This window comes from Anolis sagrei, chromosome 5, assembly GCF_037176765.1.
Source record: "Anolis sagrei isolate rAnoSag1 chromosome 5, rAnoSag1.mat, whole genome shotgun sequence".
Classification (NCBI taxonomy): domain Eukaryota; kingdom Metazoa; phylum Chordata; class Lepidosauria; order Squamata; family Dactyloidae; genus Anolis; species Anolis sagrei.
In genome coordinates, this window is record NC_090025.1 from 12,773,732 (window position 1) to 12,792,151 (window position 18,420).

The 18,420-nt window shown below is 42.0% G+C and overlaps 1 protein-coding gene across 8 annotated transcripts in view; it reads right to left on the reverse strand.

Moving 5' to 3' along the window:
- The window catches only part of SLC4A4 (solute carrier family 4 member 4), a 306,105-nt gene that overhangs the window by 53,211 nt on the left and 234,474 nt on the right, over positions 1 to 18,420 (reverse strand). For all 8 annotated transcript variants that reach the window (XM_067468560.1, XM_067468558.1, XM_067468557.1 and 5 more), the window contains 6 exons: positions 18,268 to 18,355; positions 15,462 to 15,616; positions 14,099 to 14,212; positions 13,796 to 13,970; positions 3,749 to 3,882; positions 1,728 to 1,999 (listed from right to left, as the gene is read on the reverse strand). In XM_067468560.1, the coding sequence (XP_067324661.1) occupies positions 1,728 to 1,999; positions 3,749 to 3,882; positions 13,796 to 13,970; positions 14,099 to 14,212; positions 15,462 to 15,616; positions 18,268 to 18,355 (938 nt within the window). The remainder of the gene's footprint in view (positions 1 to 1,727; positions 2,000 to 3,748; positions 3,883 to 13,795; positions 13,971 to 14,098; positions 14,213 to 15,461; positions 15,617 to 18,267; positions 18,356 to 18,420) is intronic.

The window sequence follows — 18,420 nt, forward strand, 5'->3', positions numbered from 1 at the left end:
TGCTGTAAGGAGTAAAACTGGCTCAAAAAGCTCACCTTCCATGCCAATAAAATAATGAATACACGCAGGATTTTATACTACAGTGTTTTTGTTGTGCAATCATACACCTTATTTCAAATCCAGACGTTGGATTACAGCTACGTACAGAAAATCTGGAAACCTCAAATAGTCTTGCCAAGCTTTACTTAAGTCATCAGGTTTAAGAGTTTATAAGTAATTCTAGCTGGACAGTGCGTGCTATGCTGTCATCTGGTGGTGATATGTTAATCTAGATGATGCATTTGTGGAGAACATATGTATGTTGAAGCAGACAGTATTGCGCAAGATTCTGCTTCTAACCTATAACTCACACCTGGGTCCCATCTATGAAACAAAGGACAAAATCAGCTCTGCTGTACTTAGCCAGAACAAGTAGATTGTTTTGGCTTTGCTTTCCAAATGTCTTAGTCTATGATGAACAGTTTCAAACTATGCACCATATGTCCCATTTCAGAGAGGAGTCATTCCAAAACAGAGTCTGTGCCTTCCATCCAGGCATGCTTGAGTCTCAACCCTGTGATTCAGAAGGCTTTGCACTGCAGTTTAAACTTAAACGCATAGTGAAATGAAGTAAATTACTTTCATGCATTAAATGAAATTAAAAACATTAGACATATGCCACCTGAGATGGATAGGGAGGATACCATGTGGGAGAGCAGATGATGTTACTGTTTGAGAGATACACTGAATGCTTGCACTTGAGTTTGGTTAGAAAAGTATTTCTGTGCAGAAAATGTGGCATTCTATGGTCAGAAATTGCCCATCCAAGAATTAATGCAGTGATTCTCAACCTTCCTAATGCTGCAACCCCTTAATACAGTTCCTCTTGTTGTGGTGAGCCCCAACCATAACATTATTTTCATTGCTACTTCATAGCTATTAGTTTTGCTACTGTTGTGAATCATAATGTAAATAGCTGATATGCAGGATGTATTTTCATTCACTAGACCAAATTTGGCACAAATGCCCAATACGCCCAAATTTGAATACTGGTGGGGTTGGGAAGGATTGATTTTGTCATTTGGGAGTTGCAGTTGCTGGTATTTATAGTTCACCTACAATCAAAGAGCATTCTGAACTCCACCAATGATGCAATTGAACCAAACTTGGTACATAGAACTCCCATGACCAACAGAAAATACTGGAAGGGTTTGTTGGGCATTGACCTTGAGTTTTGGAGTTGTAGTTCACCTACACCTAGAGATCTTTGTGGACTCAGACAATGATTGGGCCTGGAACAAACATAGCAGGAATACTCAATATGCCCAAATGTGAACACTGGGGAAAATAAACCTTGACATTTGGGAATTGTGGTTGCAGGGATTTATAGTTCATCTACAATCAAAGAGCATCCTGAACCACACCAATGATAGAATTGGGCCAAACTTCCCACACAGAACCCCCATGATTAACAGAAAATGCTCTGTTTTCTGATGGTCTTTGGTGACCCCTCTGACACCCCCCTTGAGACCCTCCCAGGGGTCCCAAGGTTGAGAAACACTGAATTGATGGAACCAACTGCAATATACATTACTACTAAGAAGTGCTATGTGACAGTGCTATGTGTTGGGTTATTAATATGTGATGTCAAGACAGAGACAAAGGGTTGGAAGTACTGTATGTTAATTCATTAAACCACTGAAAAATCATGTGCAGGTGAAAAGATGAACAACAAAGCTCCTTCTTACCTGGTTCTGGAGGTGCACAGGTACAGGAATAAAGTGTGATGTCGTCCTCTTTAAAATGGGAATTGATGGGGTAATGATCTGCTAATTTGATCATCTTCTTGAATGCATCATAAATGAAAATGAAGCTGATCAAGGAGGAGAACCCTTCTTCTGTGAAACGGGTGAAGTACTGGACCAAGAAGCTGGCATCAGTAGCAACCAGAAGGAGACAAAGGAAGGCTGACCACAAGCCAATCCAGAGGCGGAACTCCAGATAGTCAAAGCTATTATCTCTACAAGTAAAGTGAAAAATTAAAAATGGAAGACATTTTAAAAATGGCTGGAGAAAAAAGGTACATCAAATTATGCAAAAACATACACACACACCACGCATATATGTCCACACACATACATATGCATGTAAAGTTCTCATTGATCACCTTTTAGGATGAGAAAAAGGCATTCCAACTCTATAGCTCAAAGTGCATCTACGTTGCATCATTAAAGCAGTGGTATACCACTGTAAGTATAGTGGGATTTGTAGTTTTTGTCATATACATGAAATTCTCAGATTGAGTGCTCAAGTACATCCATTCAGTTACAAGACAAGAGTTTCCTAGCAGAAAATTCCAGGTATTCCAAGCAAATCCCAGGATTGTGCGACAGCAAGCCACAGCAGGGAAAGCAATATCAAACTATTCTTACTATACAGTACATACAGATATTGTCTTACACTTTCTCCTATGCCAACTAGATATTAACCACGTACTTTCATGCCCATTTCCACTGTCTCTGTCCCAGTGTAACTATGCACATAAGCCTGCTGTAATTCTACATCATCACTATTATGACTACAACAAGCAGAAATCCATAAATCTTCCAAAATATTATTAATGTCTGGATATTAAGGTAAACAGTAGATGGCCCTAAAGAAAGGAAATGTGTGCTAGGCATCCATAATGTCTTGAGTACAATCAAAAGGACACTAGTTTGGAAAAGTCATTATCTTCACTGAAAATATTACTGGATTAAATGGACCAATGGCCTGACTAAGAGGGAACTTCATCATGGCTATTCTTTTTTTTTGGTCAGGTTTTACAATGTATTGGAATGTAATATAGCTGAGTCATGCACTGCTAATGGGCTTCTATTGGAAATGCTGAGTCATGCATTAACTGTATATAGGGAATCATTTGGGGAATGTGTTCTGGCCTAGTCCAGGTGATTGTGAATGATGTAATCCTGGGTCTGAGTTAAGTTAATGGGTTGGGAACAATCAGAGATTGCTATGTGTAATTGTATAGAATTGTATATAAGGAAGTCATGTACAGTGTATATTTCTCCTTGTGCTGTGATGTTGTTCGTTGAAGGCGCTATGTAATTTATTTAAAAAACCTGTCTGCTAAGACAAGATATAACTATATGCTGTGGTAAGTTTGTAATGTCATCTAGACTGGGGGAAAGACAAAACTGACAATGGCCGGGCATGTGCTCAAGTGTCTGTAAAAGGTTCCAGAGTGACTGCAGTTTGTGGAAGCAGTTGACTGAAAATACTGTGCAGGAAGAAGCTACTGGAAAGCGCTGAAGTTGTGCAACTGATCTGCTGATGAATTGTGAAGTTAATCTCAACAGGTGAAAAGGGGTTACTAGAACAAGTTTCAGACTCCCTAATACAGATGCTCATTTGCTCTTGGAGACCAACTTGGTAACAGTTAATTCCCATTTAAAAGAGGAGCTTCGTTTCCAAATGAGGCTGCATTAGCAAAATAGAAACAAGGCTGTGCAACACAGTCCAGGTTTGCATTTTCTAGTGATTTGTCTTTGGAAATATTCTAAAGCTACAGCAGGCAATGTGATGCCAATATCACCCTCTCCACTTCCCTCTTTCATGACAGTAGTCTCTCATCTGCACCATGAAGATATCAGATTGCGGTGCAGATACCTTCCCTTTAAATATCTTGTTTTCTGGTCTTTCAAAGAAAAGAACATTCTGCTAGAAGGGAAAGTGGCATGATTCCCAGGCAGTAGCTTCTTGTACTTACTTGCTAAAATTAAATAAAAGCCGCTCAAAGACCAAAACAGGGCCAGTGCTGCTCAGTATAGTGAGTGGCTGGCCGGCCAAAAGGCAAAAGACAGCTCCTGAAACAGCTGTACCAAGGAAACTTTCCAATACGCCCTAGGAATAAAGGAAGAAACACATAAACACATTTCACAAGCCTTTTCATAGAATCGGAGTTGGAGGGGGCCACACAGGCCATCAGGTCCAACAACTGTTCAACTCAGCAACTTCAGCTAGGCCAGTGGTTTCCAACCTTCCTATTGCCGTGACCCCTTAATACAGTTCCTCATGTCGTGGTGACCCCCAACCATAAAATTATTTTCATTGCTACTTCATAACAGTAATTTTGCTACTGTTATGAATCATAATGTAAATATCTAATATGCAGGATGTATTTTCATTCACTGAACCAAATTTGGCACAAATATCCAATACACCCAAATTTGAATACTGGAGCGGTTGGGGTGGGGGGGGGATTGATTTTGTCATTTGGGAGTTGTAGTTGCTGGGATTTATAGTTCACCTACATTCAAAGAGCATTCTGAACTCCATCAACAATGGAATTGAACCAAACTTGGCACACAGAATTTATGTAACCAAGAGAAAATATTGGGAGGGTTTGGTGTGCATTGACCTTGAGTTTTGAAGTTGTAGTTCACCAACATCCAGAGAGCACTGTGGACTCAAGCAAGGATGGAACTGGACCAAATTTGGCACAAATACTCAATATGCCTAAATGTGAATACTAGTGGAATTTGGGGGAAATATACCCTGACATTTGGGAGTTGTAGTTGCTAGGATTTATAGTTCACTAACAATCAAAGAGCATTCTGAACCCCACCAATAATAGAATTGGGCCACACAGAACATCCTGGACCAACAGAAAAAAACTGTGTTTTCTGATGGTCTTTGGTGACCCCTCTGACACCCACTCCCCCCCATCCCAGGGATCCTGACTCCCAGGTTGAGAAACATTGAGCTAGGACATCCCCAGCAGGTAGCTGTCTAGTTTCTTCCTGAGGAAACCCAGAGAAAGAGAGACCACCACCTCTCTAGTTCATTGTTCTCAATGAATTACAGCTCTTACTGTCAACGCTGATCAAAACCAACCCTCCCTTAAAACCATTAGAACCTGGTCCTACCCTCTGAAGCAAAAGACTGCAAACCTGCCCTTCCTCTCTGTAACAGTCCTCTAGAGTGGAATCACTTTGCCCTTCATAGTATTCTCTTCCTCAAGTTGAACATGCCCACATTCTCAACCTTTCCTCATATGTTTGTTTTATGTAATGATTATCATCCCTGTTCTCTTTCTCTGAACATGTTCCAACTTTTATATCATTCATAAACAGAAGGCAGAACTCCAGATTTAAGACCTGACTAGTGAAGAATATAGTGGGACTATCACAGTCTATTCCAGGCATGGGCAAACTTTGGCCCTCAAGGTAGGCTGTTAGGAATCGTGGGGGTTGAAGTCCTAAACACCTGGAGGGCTAAGTTTGCCCAAGCCTGACATATACCACATAATCACACCAAAAAACTAAAAAAAATACCTAGAGATAACATATTTTTCCAAATATGGGTAAGTGAAACTGCGGGTGCCAGACTAGCGGATATGGGGACCATATTGTTTGACTGATTGATTGATTTCTTTCCTTTCTCTCACAATCGGACTCAGGGTGGCTACTTAGATTGTACATTATCATTGTACATCTGCTTGTCCGGTTTTGATGGATTCATTTCAATTGGTGCAACCCGAGGATGTGGACAAGGTGCTTGGAAGAATCCTAGACCCCTGCCCATCCTGGCTTCTGAAGGAGGCCAGAGGGGGATTGGCCGAGTGGGTGAAGGTGGTGGTTAATGCCTCCCTTTGGGAAGGCAAAATTCCAGCCAGCTTAAAGCAAGCTGTAATAAAACTGCTGTTGAAAAAACCATCACTGGACCGCACTCAATTCGTCAACTATCGGCCTGTTTCCAATCTCCCCTTTTTGGGCAAAGCCCTGGAACGTGTGGTGGTCTCACAACTCCAGGCATTCTTGGTAGACACGGATTATCTGGATCCGGCGCAGTCTGGCTTTAGGCCGGGGCATGGTACCGAGACAGCCTTGGTCGCCTTAGTGGATGATCTGCGCCGGGAGCTCGACAGGGGGAGTGTGTCCCTGTTGGTGCTGCTGGACCTCTCAGCGGCCTTCGATACCGTCGACCACAGTATCCTTCTGGGACGCCTCGTGGGAATGGGTCTTGGAGGGACTGTTTTACAGTGGCTCCGCTCATTCCTTGAGGGTCGGTCTCAGAAGGTGTTACTGGGAGACTCCTGTTCAACCCCACAACCTTTGTCTTGTGGGGTTGCTCAGGGTTCAATATTGTCTCCCATGTTGTTTAACATCTACATGAAGCCGCTGGGTGAGATCATCCGGAGTTTCGGAGTGCGATGTTATCTGTACGCGGATGATGTCCAACTCTGTCACTCCTTTCCACCTGCTACTAAGGAGGCTGTCGAGGTCCTGAACCGGTGCTTGGCCGCTGTGATGGTCTGGATGAGGGCGAACAAATTGAAATTGAATCCAGACAAGACAGAGGTACTCCTGGTCAGTCGTAAGGCCGAACAGGGTATAGGGTTACAGCCTGTGTTGGGTGGGGTCGCACTCCCCCTGAAGACGCAGGTTCGCAGTTTGGGTGTGATCCTGGACTCATCGCTGAGCCTGGAACCTCAGGTTTCGGCGGTGACCAGGGGAGCATTCGCACAGTTAAAACTCGTGCGCCAACTGCGCCCGTACCTTGGGAAGTCTGACTTGGCCACGGTAGTCCACGCTCTGGTTACATCCCGTTTAGACTACTGCAACACTCTCTACGTGGGGTTGCCTTTGAAGACGGCTCGGAAGCTCCAATTAGTCCAACGTTCGGCGGCCATGATACTAACAGGAGCGGAGCGCAGGGAGCATACAACTCCTCTGCTGCACCAGCTCCACTGGCTGCCGATCGGCTACCGGGCTCAATTCAAAGTGCTGGCGTTGGCCTTTAAAGCCCTAAACGGTTCTGGCCCAACCTACCTATCCGAACGTATCTCGGCCTATCAGCCCACCAGGACCCTAAGATCTTCTGGGGAGGCCCTGCTCTCTATCCCGCCTGCTTCACAGGTGCGGCTGGCGGGGACGAGAGACAGGGCCTTTTCTGTGGTGGCCCCTCGGCTATGGAACGCCCTTCCCATGGAGGTAAGATCAGCCCCTCGCTGATGGTGTTCCGTAGAAGATTAAAAACCTGGATGTTCGAACAGGCATTTGGTTAATTCGGTGCAATGAATGTAATGATTAAAGGATTGGTAATATGGACGACGAAACTGGATCACGATTTTAGTCAGGAGATGCATTGGATTGTTATTGATGTGCGAATATTATGTATCATGCTTTTATGGTTTTAAATTGTATACTGTTGACTGTTGTATTTTGTTGTAAACCGCGTTGAATCGCCGGCTAGGCTGAGAAACAGCGGTATACAAGTATAGCAAATAAATAAATAAATAAATAAATAAAAACATTATAACTGGATTGTATAATTGCAAGCTGCTTCGGGCCCCATGACAAGAAAAAGGCAGGATGTAAATAAATAATAATGCATAGTATACACATTACAATCTAAGCATGGAGAAAAGAAACTCTGCAGTTTTCCACTGCTGTGTCCATTCTGTTATGGAGATCCTAATAAACCTGTATTGTCGAAGGCTTTCATGGCTGGAATCACTGGGTTGTTGTAAGTTTTGGGGGCTGTATGGCTAATCACCTTTCAACAAAGGATTCCCCCAGGCAGTAAAAAATTACACCTTGAAACTGCTAGTCCCTTAAATGCTAATCAAGGTGGCCAGTTGAAACATTCACACTTGCCTCCAACAGACAAGAGTTCTTTCGCCCACCCTGGACATTCCACAGATATATAAATCCCATTTTCCTAGTTTCCAACAGACCTCACAACCTCTGAGGATGCCTGCCATAGATGCAGGCGAAACATCAGGAGAGAATGCTTCTGGAACATGGCCATACAGCCTGAAAAACTTACAACAATCTAATAAACCTGCTTTCCACAGTGTATTCCAGGTAGATCAAGAGACCAAGAACTGCTGCCCTTCAAAGGGACAAAGATGTTCAAAGGAATCCTAAACATTCAAAGGGTTACTTTTAATTCAGTAAAACATGAAAAACTAATAAATGAAAGATTGCTTTTTATTGCTGTCTCTGCTTTACTTCTGTTGAACTATTAAGAGCATAACAACTGGGTGATCCTAAAATGTCTTTCTATTACCCTGAGGGCTGGTGGCATTCTTTTTTTAAAAAAGAAACTCAATAATTCCCAGGATTCTTTGCAAGGGCCCACGGGCTATTTAGAACCATATGTTCAGCAGTGAGGTCACCAAGTTTGCTGACAACATGAAATTATGTAGGTTGGATTCTTTAAAAAGGTTTGCAAAGAACTCCAGATTTATCCTGATTCAAAATAATTAAGTATCATATACTTTGTCATATTATGGCAAATATATACCTCTTGCCAGTTGTTGTGGGTCTGGCAGGCAAGCAATGGCCAAGAATAATCTCAAAAGTTGTAGCAAATAGGGTTGTTGAAGGTTTTTCGGGCTATATGGCCATGTTCTAGTCTCTCCTGACCTTTCACCTGCATCTATGGCAGGCATCCTCAGAGGTTGTGAGACCTCACAACCTCTGAGGATGCCTGCCATAGATGCAGGTGAAATATCAGGAGAGAATGCTTCCAGAATATGGCCATATAGCCTGAAAAACCTTCAACAACCCAGTGAATCCAGCCATGAAAGCCTTTGACAATACATTGTAGCAAATAGCTTTAAAAACACATAACAAAAGTAAAGTTGAGGGAATTAACAAAAGTTTTGAAAATTCTGCATCATGTGCACAATGTTGCTTTTGATACTAGGTCATTTAATGAAGTTGAATAGTGAGCAATTCAAGAAAGAGAAACTAAAGTACTTCTTCACTCAGTACATCATCACCGAAAGATGGATTTTACAAAGAGGTTCAGTGATTAATTTTTGTTGTGTGCCCTCATGTTATTTCTGACTTATGGCCATGCTAAGGCGAACCTAACATGGGGTTTTCTAAGACTTAAGACTCTATGATGTGTACAAGGTCACCCAGTAGATTTCGACGGCCAAACAGAAATTGAACCCTGTTCTCCAGAGTTGTAGTGCGACACTCAAAATATTGCACCACATTACTAATAGTCATTATGGTAATATGTTTTAGCTGTGTTGGACACCGCCTCGAGCCATGAAAAGGAGCAGCTAACCAATTTATTGTTGTTGTTGCTCTGTTTTTCCTTGAATTTCACAAGCAATACCCTCTCTATATATCATCCATGAGGTGGCATTACTAACATCCCTCTGGGTCCATGCATGTGAAAATGTTCCTGTACAATAGCCTCTCTCCACATAACCTTTCTTTTGTTAGGAATCGTGGGGGTTGAAGTCCAAAACCTTTCTTAACCAGGAACAGGGTGCAAGTGAGAGGAGATTTATTTTCATACCTAGCAAGAAATAGATTCTTATACACCCATGTTTCTTAAGAAAGTTTCTTTAATTCTTCACCAAGCTACTACTCTTCAGATGAATACATTACAACTTCTACAATTCCTAAACAACATCATCAACACTGACTGATCCTTGGGAATGATGGAAGTTGTAGTCCAGTACATCTAGAAGGTATCAGATTGAAGAAGGCTACCATAAGATCTTTTCTTCCCCAAAAAGATAGTATTTTCCGGGTTGCTGTGAGTTTTCCAGGCTGTATAGGCATGTTCCATGTTCTCCTAATGATTCGCCCACATTTATGGCAGGTTGTGAGATCTGCTGGAAACTAGGCAAGTGGGGTTTATATATCTGTGGAATGTCCAGGGTGGGAGAACCTCTGAGGATGCCTGCCATAGATGTGGGTGAAACGTCAGGAGAGAATGCTTCTGGAACATGGTCATACAGCCCAGAAAACTCACAGCCTAGTGATTGCGGCCATGAAAGCCTTCAACAACACATAGTGTTTTCTGCTACAATCCCAAGTGCAAAGCAAAGAGATCTATTTTGTACCATACTGCCATGCCAAGCAAGGACTTCATAAAGTGTCCTTGATGGCAAATCACAGATTCCAACTGTTATAGACACCATAATTTCCTTTTATTGTTTTGGAAACAGGAGGAACAACAGAAAAGATACTTCACGAAGTTTCTACAAACGTTATGCTTCAGGGGGATGGGGATATAAAAGGAATGCTGGATATAACAGTTTGGTTGAGCTATTTGGTTTAATTAAATGTAAACAACATTCTTAGAAGCAGAAGTTATTGTTCTGCAGAAGCAATAAAAGAGAGGATTACATTTTTCAAAGGACAACACACAGACTTCAGTAGGATCTGAGTGGCATGTGGATCCTAACCTTCACCTGGCGCCTCTCTGTAATGCATCTGATAGCTTTAAGAGCAGGGCATGGAAATGTCAGATACTGTTAAGGGCATAACTTCTTAGAATTGCACCAAAAAAGATTCCAACAGTCCAAAATAGCAACTTTTCCAAACTCTGCCTAGGAGCCACTAACTTCACTTTAATTACTCTTGCAACATATTCTAAGAAATATGGAAAGAGCCCATGTACTGCTTAAAATCATGATTAAGATCCTATATCTGACCTGCTTTCTGATGTCAAGTGGCCATGTTAGGTGGGAGATTCTGAGAGCTGAAATCCAAATATATAGCTTCTTCTAGCTTTGCTAGTACTAACAGCAGCCTTGTATTTAACTACACTGCACATTGGGAAATAATGGTCAAAGATGCTGCCCACAGCTGGGAGTTGAAATACAAAAATGAAGTTTTCAAATCTCTAGAGCAGCATTTCTCAATCTGGGGTTCAGGAACCCTGGGCGCGTCACGAGGGAGTTTCAGAGGGGTCGCCAAAGACCATCAGAAAACATATATTTCTGACAGTCTTAGGAACCCCTTTGGCAGAGAAAACTGAAGATCTCTCTGCCTGTCCTTCTCTTCCTTTTTGGAAAAAGACAGCAAAATTTTGGAAACAGATGGCCCTCCTATGCTATGATTGGCTGGCCTTTCAGGCAAGGGGAGGGCTGTTTCTGAGACTCCAAAAAGGGAGGGGAGAGCAGGGGTGCTTGGCGCATGGCAGCATGGTGCACATATGTGAGTGAGGGAGAGAATATGAGCTGGGAGGGAGGCTCGTGCCAACGAGTCCCTTCAAGGCATGGATGTTTTGTGTGGGAAGGTTGGCCCAATTCTATCATTGGTGAGGTACAGAATGCACTTTGATTGTAGGTGAACTATAAATCCCAGTAACTGCAACTTCCAAATGTCAAGGTCTATTTTCCCCATTTCGGCATATTAAGTATCCATGCCAAGTTTTGTCCAGATCCATCATTGTTTGAGTCCACAGAGATTTCTGGATGTAGGTGAACTACAACTCCAAAACTCAAGGTCAATGCTGACCAAACCCTTCCATTATTTTCTGTTGATCATGGGAATTCTGTGTGCCAAATTTGGCTCAATCACATTGTTGGTGGAGTTCAGAATGCTGTTTGATTGTAGGTGAGCTATAAATCCCAGCAATTACAACTCCCAAATGACAAAATCAATCCCTCCCAACTTCACCAGTATTCAAATTTGGGCATGTCGGGTATTTGTGCCAAATTTGGTCCAGTGAATGAAAATTCATTCTGCATATCAGATATTTACATTACGATTCATAACAGTAGCATAATTACAGTTGTGAAGTAGCAATGGAAACGATGTTATGGTTGGGGGCCACCACAACATGAAGAACTGTATTAAGGGGTCACAGCATTAGGAAAATTGAGAACCACTGCTGTAGAGGGATTGCAGGAAAAGATGCTTCTTACTTCCAGGAACTAACTTGTGCAAATTCAAGAGCAGGCATGTGCAAACCTTGGCCCTTCAGGTGTTTTGGACATCAACTCCCACAATTCCTAACAGCCTACCGGCCCATCCCCGTTCTAAAGGAATTTCAAATTGGCACTCAAAATGAGTACTTCTCTGGAAAGGTTTGCTTCATACCACCTGTTGTCAGGTATCAGTCAGTCATGCATCTATAATGTTTTAATAGTATCCAGTACAGCTCTTTAAAAGAAAAGCTAGATCTTTTTAAATGATCTTATTTCTCCTGCTCTTTTTCAAAAAGAATAATTGTTTGGATTTTATTTTGCACATTAACTATTATGAAATGCCTGAAGGATATTTGCAGTGAGAAGCAATTATTTGTTTTGTGAATAAACAAAAAACCAGGAATTTTTTCCTTTTGATTTACACAGTTTGAAGTACTGCATGACCAAAAGACGCCTACTCTCAGAATCATTAAGCCTCGATTCAAGGCCCAGGAACCAAAGCCATCCGCTGTATTCGCAGAAAACATCCTCTATCTATCAAAGCAAAACTCTGGACAGTGCAATCATAAATGGCTATGGTACATCTGAAGCAGTGCTCATACTGACCTATGTCTACAATTTATGGAATATATAGAATTGTGGAACACTGTTTTGAGGAAATTTACTTTCCTAGAAAGTCTTGTTTGCAGTGATAAGGAAATGAACAAGCTACGGTCACCAGGATCGAGAAATAACAACAAAACAAAGGACCTAATTTTTTAAAAACGACAGGAACAGGATCCTGCAAACCAGGAAGTTTTACATGATGTAAAGGAAACAGGGAGGTCTTTGTTAAGCAAACTTCCTTGACACTGAGAGCAGCATTCAGAACACTTGAGAAAAGTTTATTTTCCTATCTCCTTAAGTTTCATTCAAGGAGATTAATTTTGTTTACGTTTGTTGAAGACTGAATATGGGAATGGATTTTTTTTTCTTTACCACTATAAGCAGGCCAATGAGTCTTCCTGTGTTGAAGGTAAACTGGTTTTTATGAACAGTAGTCTTTGTTGGTAGAAATATCAGCATTAGCTTAAATCAATAGTTGTAATATTTCAAGGCTTAATAGACAGACCCCACCTGGACTTAGAACCTGAGCCTATTTTGAATGGGAGGCTTGCACCTGAAAACACTTGGAAAAATAATGAGGACAGTGATATGCAAAAAACATGTGCAGAATATTTTTCATCGCCCTCTAGATCAGTGGTTCTCAACGTGTGGGTCCCCAGATGTTTTGGCCTTCAACTCCCAGAAATCCTAACAGCTGGTAAACTGGCTAAGATTCCTGGGAGTTGTAGGCCAAAACACCTGGGGACCCACAGGTTGAGAACCACTGCTCTAGATCAATGGTTCCCAATTTATTTTTTTACCAGGGACCACTTGACCAGGGACCACTTTCCAACATTAGTACCAAAAGGGTTATTAATCAGTTTTTGGTCAACTTTAGATTCGATTTGGTTATTCGGGGTGCTGATTCAGAAAAGTGCATTGGAACCACATCAACTCTAGTTTCTGATACTGAACATATGTTATCCACTCCACTAGTTGCCATCTGCTTGTCCACAGAAGACCATATTTAATAATCTAGAGCTGATGTGGTCTATCCAATGCAATTTTCTGAATCAACACCCCCAAATAACCCCAGGAACAGGCCTAAAAACAAAGACACCAAGGCACCCACACTTCCAGACACCACATGGAACGGCTCTGCTCAGTGGGAAGGCAGAGGGGGAAGGAGTAGGAAGGAGGAGGGGGAGAATCAGCAGTCAGGAGGCTGGTTGTTGTGCCTTTTGTGGGTAGTCAGCCTCTCCCCTCCCAATAGACACTTCCAAGGTCATGTGGCCAGCATGACTGCATGGCGCGCCATTAGCTTCCCTCTGGAGAGGTACCTATTGATCTACTCACATTTCCATGTTTTCAAACTGCTATGTTGGCAGAAGCTGGAGCTAACAGTGGGAGCTCACTCCACTCCCCAGATTTCAATCGGAGACCTTTCTGTCACCAAGTTCAGCAGCCCAGCAGTTTCGCCCACTGTGCCACCGGCAGCTCCACATTGTATAATAGTATTATTATATCATGACTCACCTGCATGTTATCTGTTGCATCTCCCAGCAGGCCTCCAAAAGTGATGGCATTAGTTACAGTAGCAAGATAGATGAAGAGAATGGCAGACAGTGCTTGGATGTTGAATGCATCATAAAAGTCACTGGCAAAGAAAGGGGCTTTCCTCTTGATGTCTTTGACCAAACCGCCAAAACATCTGAACAAAGGGGAAAATATATATCATAATTACATAAGTCAAGGTCAAAAAGAAAGAAAGGAAAGAGGAAAGTAAGACATACACGTTTGCATAAATCAATAAAAATGGCACAACTTTTTATGACATACCTGCCAGTTCGTTGCAATTCCTCACAATCTCCATGTCCACCACCTCCATTTCCCCCATCATGAGGCGTGTCTCCATTCATCTGCACATTCTCACCACCTGAATACATGTTTTTCCTGTATAAAACAAAAAAAATTGATAGGGCTTAAATGCTGGACAGAAATAGAGAACTAGCATACAGACGAGTGTCAGCATGGGGTTGGACTACAGCTTTGAAGACCAGGATTCAAATCCTCAATCAGTCATGGACACCTACTGAGTGACCTTAAGCACATCATACTCTCTTAGCCTATCAACATTTTACATGTGTCAGTCAGTAGAAATAGCAGTTCTATGTCCTTCTGGCAATCCATAGTATCCACAGACATTCCTTCAGCACCACATTTCAAATGAAATTATTTTCTTTCTGTCCATTTTCTTTGTTGTCTAGCTTTCCCATCCAAAAGAAGCATAAACAAGTAAATAGATTGGCCAATCTTAACTATATCCTTGATTTTCTGCTAATACAGCTCACCTACTTTTCTATGTTAATTCCCATCAATGGCTAGAAAGTTGTAGGGTTGTCAATAACATGACCAATTTTAGTGAATGGCAATAGAAACAGAAGCACCCAAAGCATTATAAGCATAAGGCCTGACACCAACCAGAAAACCTTCAGAGGCCTAATTCTACACAATTTTGCAGGCTGATAAGTCCAGCAACTTCTTCTAAAGCCAGAAAGTGTGCTGGTTTGGTTGCAAATCAGCATATCTTTGATAGTTCAATGGCCTAGATTTCATAAGGAGTAGGACCTCAATATCCATGAGGGATACATTCCTGAACTTACTTTGGAAACAAAAAACTGTGGACAATAGCAAACCCTATCAAAATGAATGTTTGTTAGAACTTGTATTGTCGAAGGCTTTCATAGCCAGAATCACTGGGTTGTTGTAGGTTTTTTCGGGCTATATGGCCATGGTCTAGAGGCATTCTCTCCTGACGTTTCGCCTGCATCTATGGCAAGCATCCTCAGAGGTAGTGAGGATGCTTGCCATAGATGCAGGTGAAACGTCAGGAGAGAATGCCTCTAGAACATGGCCATATAGCCCAAAAAAACCTTTGTTAGAAGTTACCATCGAGTTTCCTAATATCCTCTCTAAGAATTTGCTAGGTCTTCCAACGCAACGGTATAATAACTTCCAACAGAAGCATGCAATAGAGCTTCCAGGAAAACCTAGAAAATTCCTAGGGCTGACATATTTTGATAGATATGCATCTCTGACCCATAGATATGTCGTCATACTGTCACTCCTTCAACAGCATCAAAAATACAAAGATGTTGTATTCAACAACCACAATAAGACACACAGCATGCAATTCTGGTACCTTTTGTCAGATGAGGGGAGGGACTTGGGGGGCTCTATCCTGATGGCAGGGTCCCATTCCCCAGGAGGAAGTACAATTACTTCATCTAGGAACTCATCAATCCCAGCGATCAGGTCCTGCCTGTCTTTGGCTTTATAGGCAATGTCGTGGAATACCTGCAACGGGAGGAGAAAACGACAGAGTTGCTTCAAACATGTCTTTGTACAAGTATGCAGTTGTTGTTTATTTGTTCAGTTGCTTCCAACTCTTCGTGACCTCATGGACCAGCCCACGCCAGAGCTCCCTGTTGACCGTCACCTCCCACAGCTCCTTTAGAGTCAAGCCAGTCACTTCAAGGATACCATCCATCTATCTTGCCCTTGGTTGACCCCTCTTTCTTTTTCCTTCCATTTTCCCCAGCATCATTGTCTGCAGTAGTATGCAATAGTGTAACTTATAAGAGATCTGTTTAATCCAGCACAATTTACTCTGTCTGGCAGCAGCCTGCCAATTTTACAGGAATAAGTATTTCATATCAGGCAATCTTTTTAAGTTGGATATACCAAGATTTGAATCTGAGACCTACTACTTCCAAAACATAGGCTCTACCATAGAACGATGGTTCCCTTCTTGTTATGGAGCATTATCCCCAACAAACCTTCACTAGCCAATAAGGCATCTTTCCCTTACAATCCTTTCCCAGCCTCAGGCCCAACTGGGATATTTTTGAACCATGGATACAGAAGAAATGACAGAAAGCAGGTCAGGAGCATGGACAAGAATTACAACCAAAGAAAAGGTTTTGAACAAAGGGGAGGGGTGACCATATTAGTCTACTGAAACAAAAACAATAAAGAATCTTGTCGCATCTTACAGAGCCGTAAGGTTTATCTACCATAAGTTTTCATGGACTCCAGCTTATTTCATCTGATGTATCTGACATACTCCATGCATCTGGCAAAATGGACTGCAGTCCATGAAAGTTTAGTCATTTAAGTTGTGTTAGCCTTTAAGATGTAATAAGCAACCTGGTTTATCCCATGTTAAAGATATTATCTGGACATTCAGTAGCAACTTCTGGTCCAGTTCTGGGTAGAAATGCAATGTAGATAAGCCCTGTGAACAGGCCCGTAGCCAGGATTTTGATTCGGGGGGTGCTGAGTTTGATTCATGGGGGGGGGGGGGGCTGAGTTTGATTTGGGGGTGCTGAGAATCTACCCTAGCAAACCTTTTGTATTGTTATCCCAATACCCCCATGCATATGGGATATATTGAGCATGGTGATCAGATAATGATATGAATGAACATAAATGTTTAAATGATGTACCAGTAAGGCCTTCTCGCGGACCACCCTGAAAATTTGGGGGGGGGGGGGCTGAAGCCCCTCAAGCTCCCCCCCCCCCCCCCCCCCGGCTACATGCCTGCCTATGAATAACACTATGTAGCAAAATTTGAAAAAAAAACCTGTTGCTGGTTTGAAAGTGTTATTCCTGTTTAATTGTGTGATACTTACTTCGAAAGTAGTTGTTATACTCCAGAAACTTCGTTTTTGTGGCTGGCACAAACAACATTGAATTGGTTGAGACTCTATAGCAGGCATGGGCAAACTTCAGCCCTCCAGTTGCTTTGGACTTCAACTCCCAACTGGTAGGAATTGTAGGAGTTGGAGTCTAAAACACTTGGAGGGCCAAAGTTTGCCCATGTCTGTTCTATGAGATATTCATTGAAAAAATATAGCAAAATGTGCTGCAGGATGTCCTGCAAAGACAACATTTTTGCAGTTGAATAAACCTTACCCATGTTTTTTATGATAGAAACAATTAGGAAATGGCATTTATAACCCAGGAACAAAAATCGTGTTACATAGAGTAATATTTCTGATTTGTCCTGTTCTCAACAAAATATGTTGGCATACTCTAGTAAAAAGCCACTTGCTTCCATCAGATTCCTCACCTCCGGCATCAGAATGAGATAAGAAGCTCTTTGCCTTTTTCTCCGGGTTTCCGTAATTTATGCAAAACTGTCTCCACCTTACACTAGGGTCTTTCCCCTTTGTAAAGCAAAGCAGATACACAGATAACAGACAGAGAAGGAATGGCTGATTGATCAAAAAGAGAAAAAAGAATTCACCCAATGTTTCTAATTTCCAAAAAGTCCATGCAACAAGGCAGCAGCTATTGTAGTTTAGCGATGGAATCTGAGCAAATGCAAACTCTTTCAAGACCAACAGAAAACAATATTTTTAAAGCCAAAAATAAATTTCTGTAATGTATTATCAAAGGCTTTCATGGCCGGAATCACTGGGTTGTTGTGAGTTTTCCGGGCTGTATGGCCATGTTCCAGAAGCATTCTCTCCTGATGTTTCACTGCATCTATGGCAGGCATCCTCAGAGGTTGCCTGCCACAGGTTTCCAACAGACCTCACAACCTCTAAGGATGCCTGCCATAGCTGCAGGCCAAATGTCAGGAGAGAATGCTTCTGGAACATGGCCATACAGCCCAGAAAACTCACAACAACCCAAATTTCTGTAAAGTTCTTTAAGCAAGAAAATAAATCTTAGTTCAAAGACACAGAACTGCCACCAGTCACATCAAGTTCTACACTCAAGAGGCAGGACTAACTGTGGTTCTCCGTCATGCAGTGACAATTTCACTCTTGCTGCAATGTAATGTATCGAGTGGCCTCTCGAAATCCCCATCTCTAATGATGCACCAAATGCTTTCAGGAAATGCAAGAAAAACAATGTTTGTAATTGTAGGGAAGAGATGATCTAAGTGACGCCTAATGCAAAGTAAACTATACTCATCAACATGGAAGGCAGATTACCTCATCAGACATCAAAGTGGCAATGGCTCGGCCAATCTCATGATACGATTTAGCTTTGCCTTTGGGACCCAGCAAAATGAACAGAAACCTAAATGCAAGGAGCCAGTGGAGGAGTGGGAAGAGAGAAGGAAAGGAAAACAAATATGGTTATCA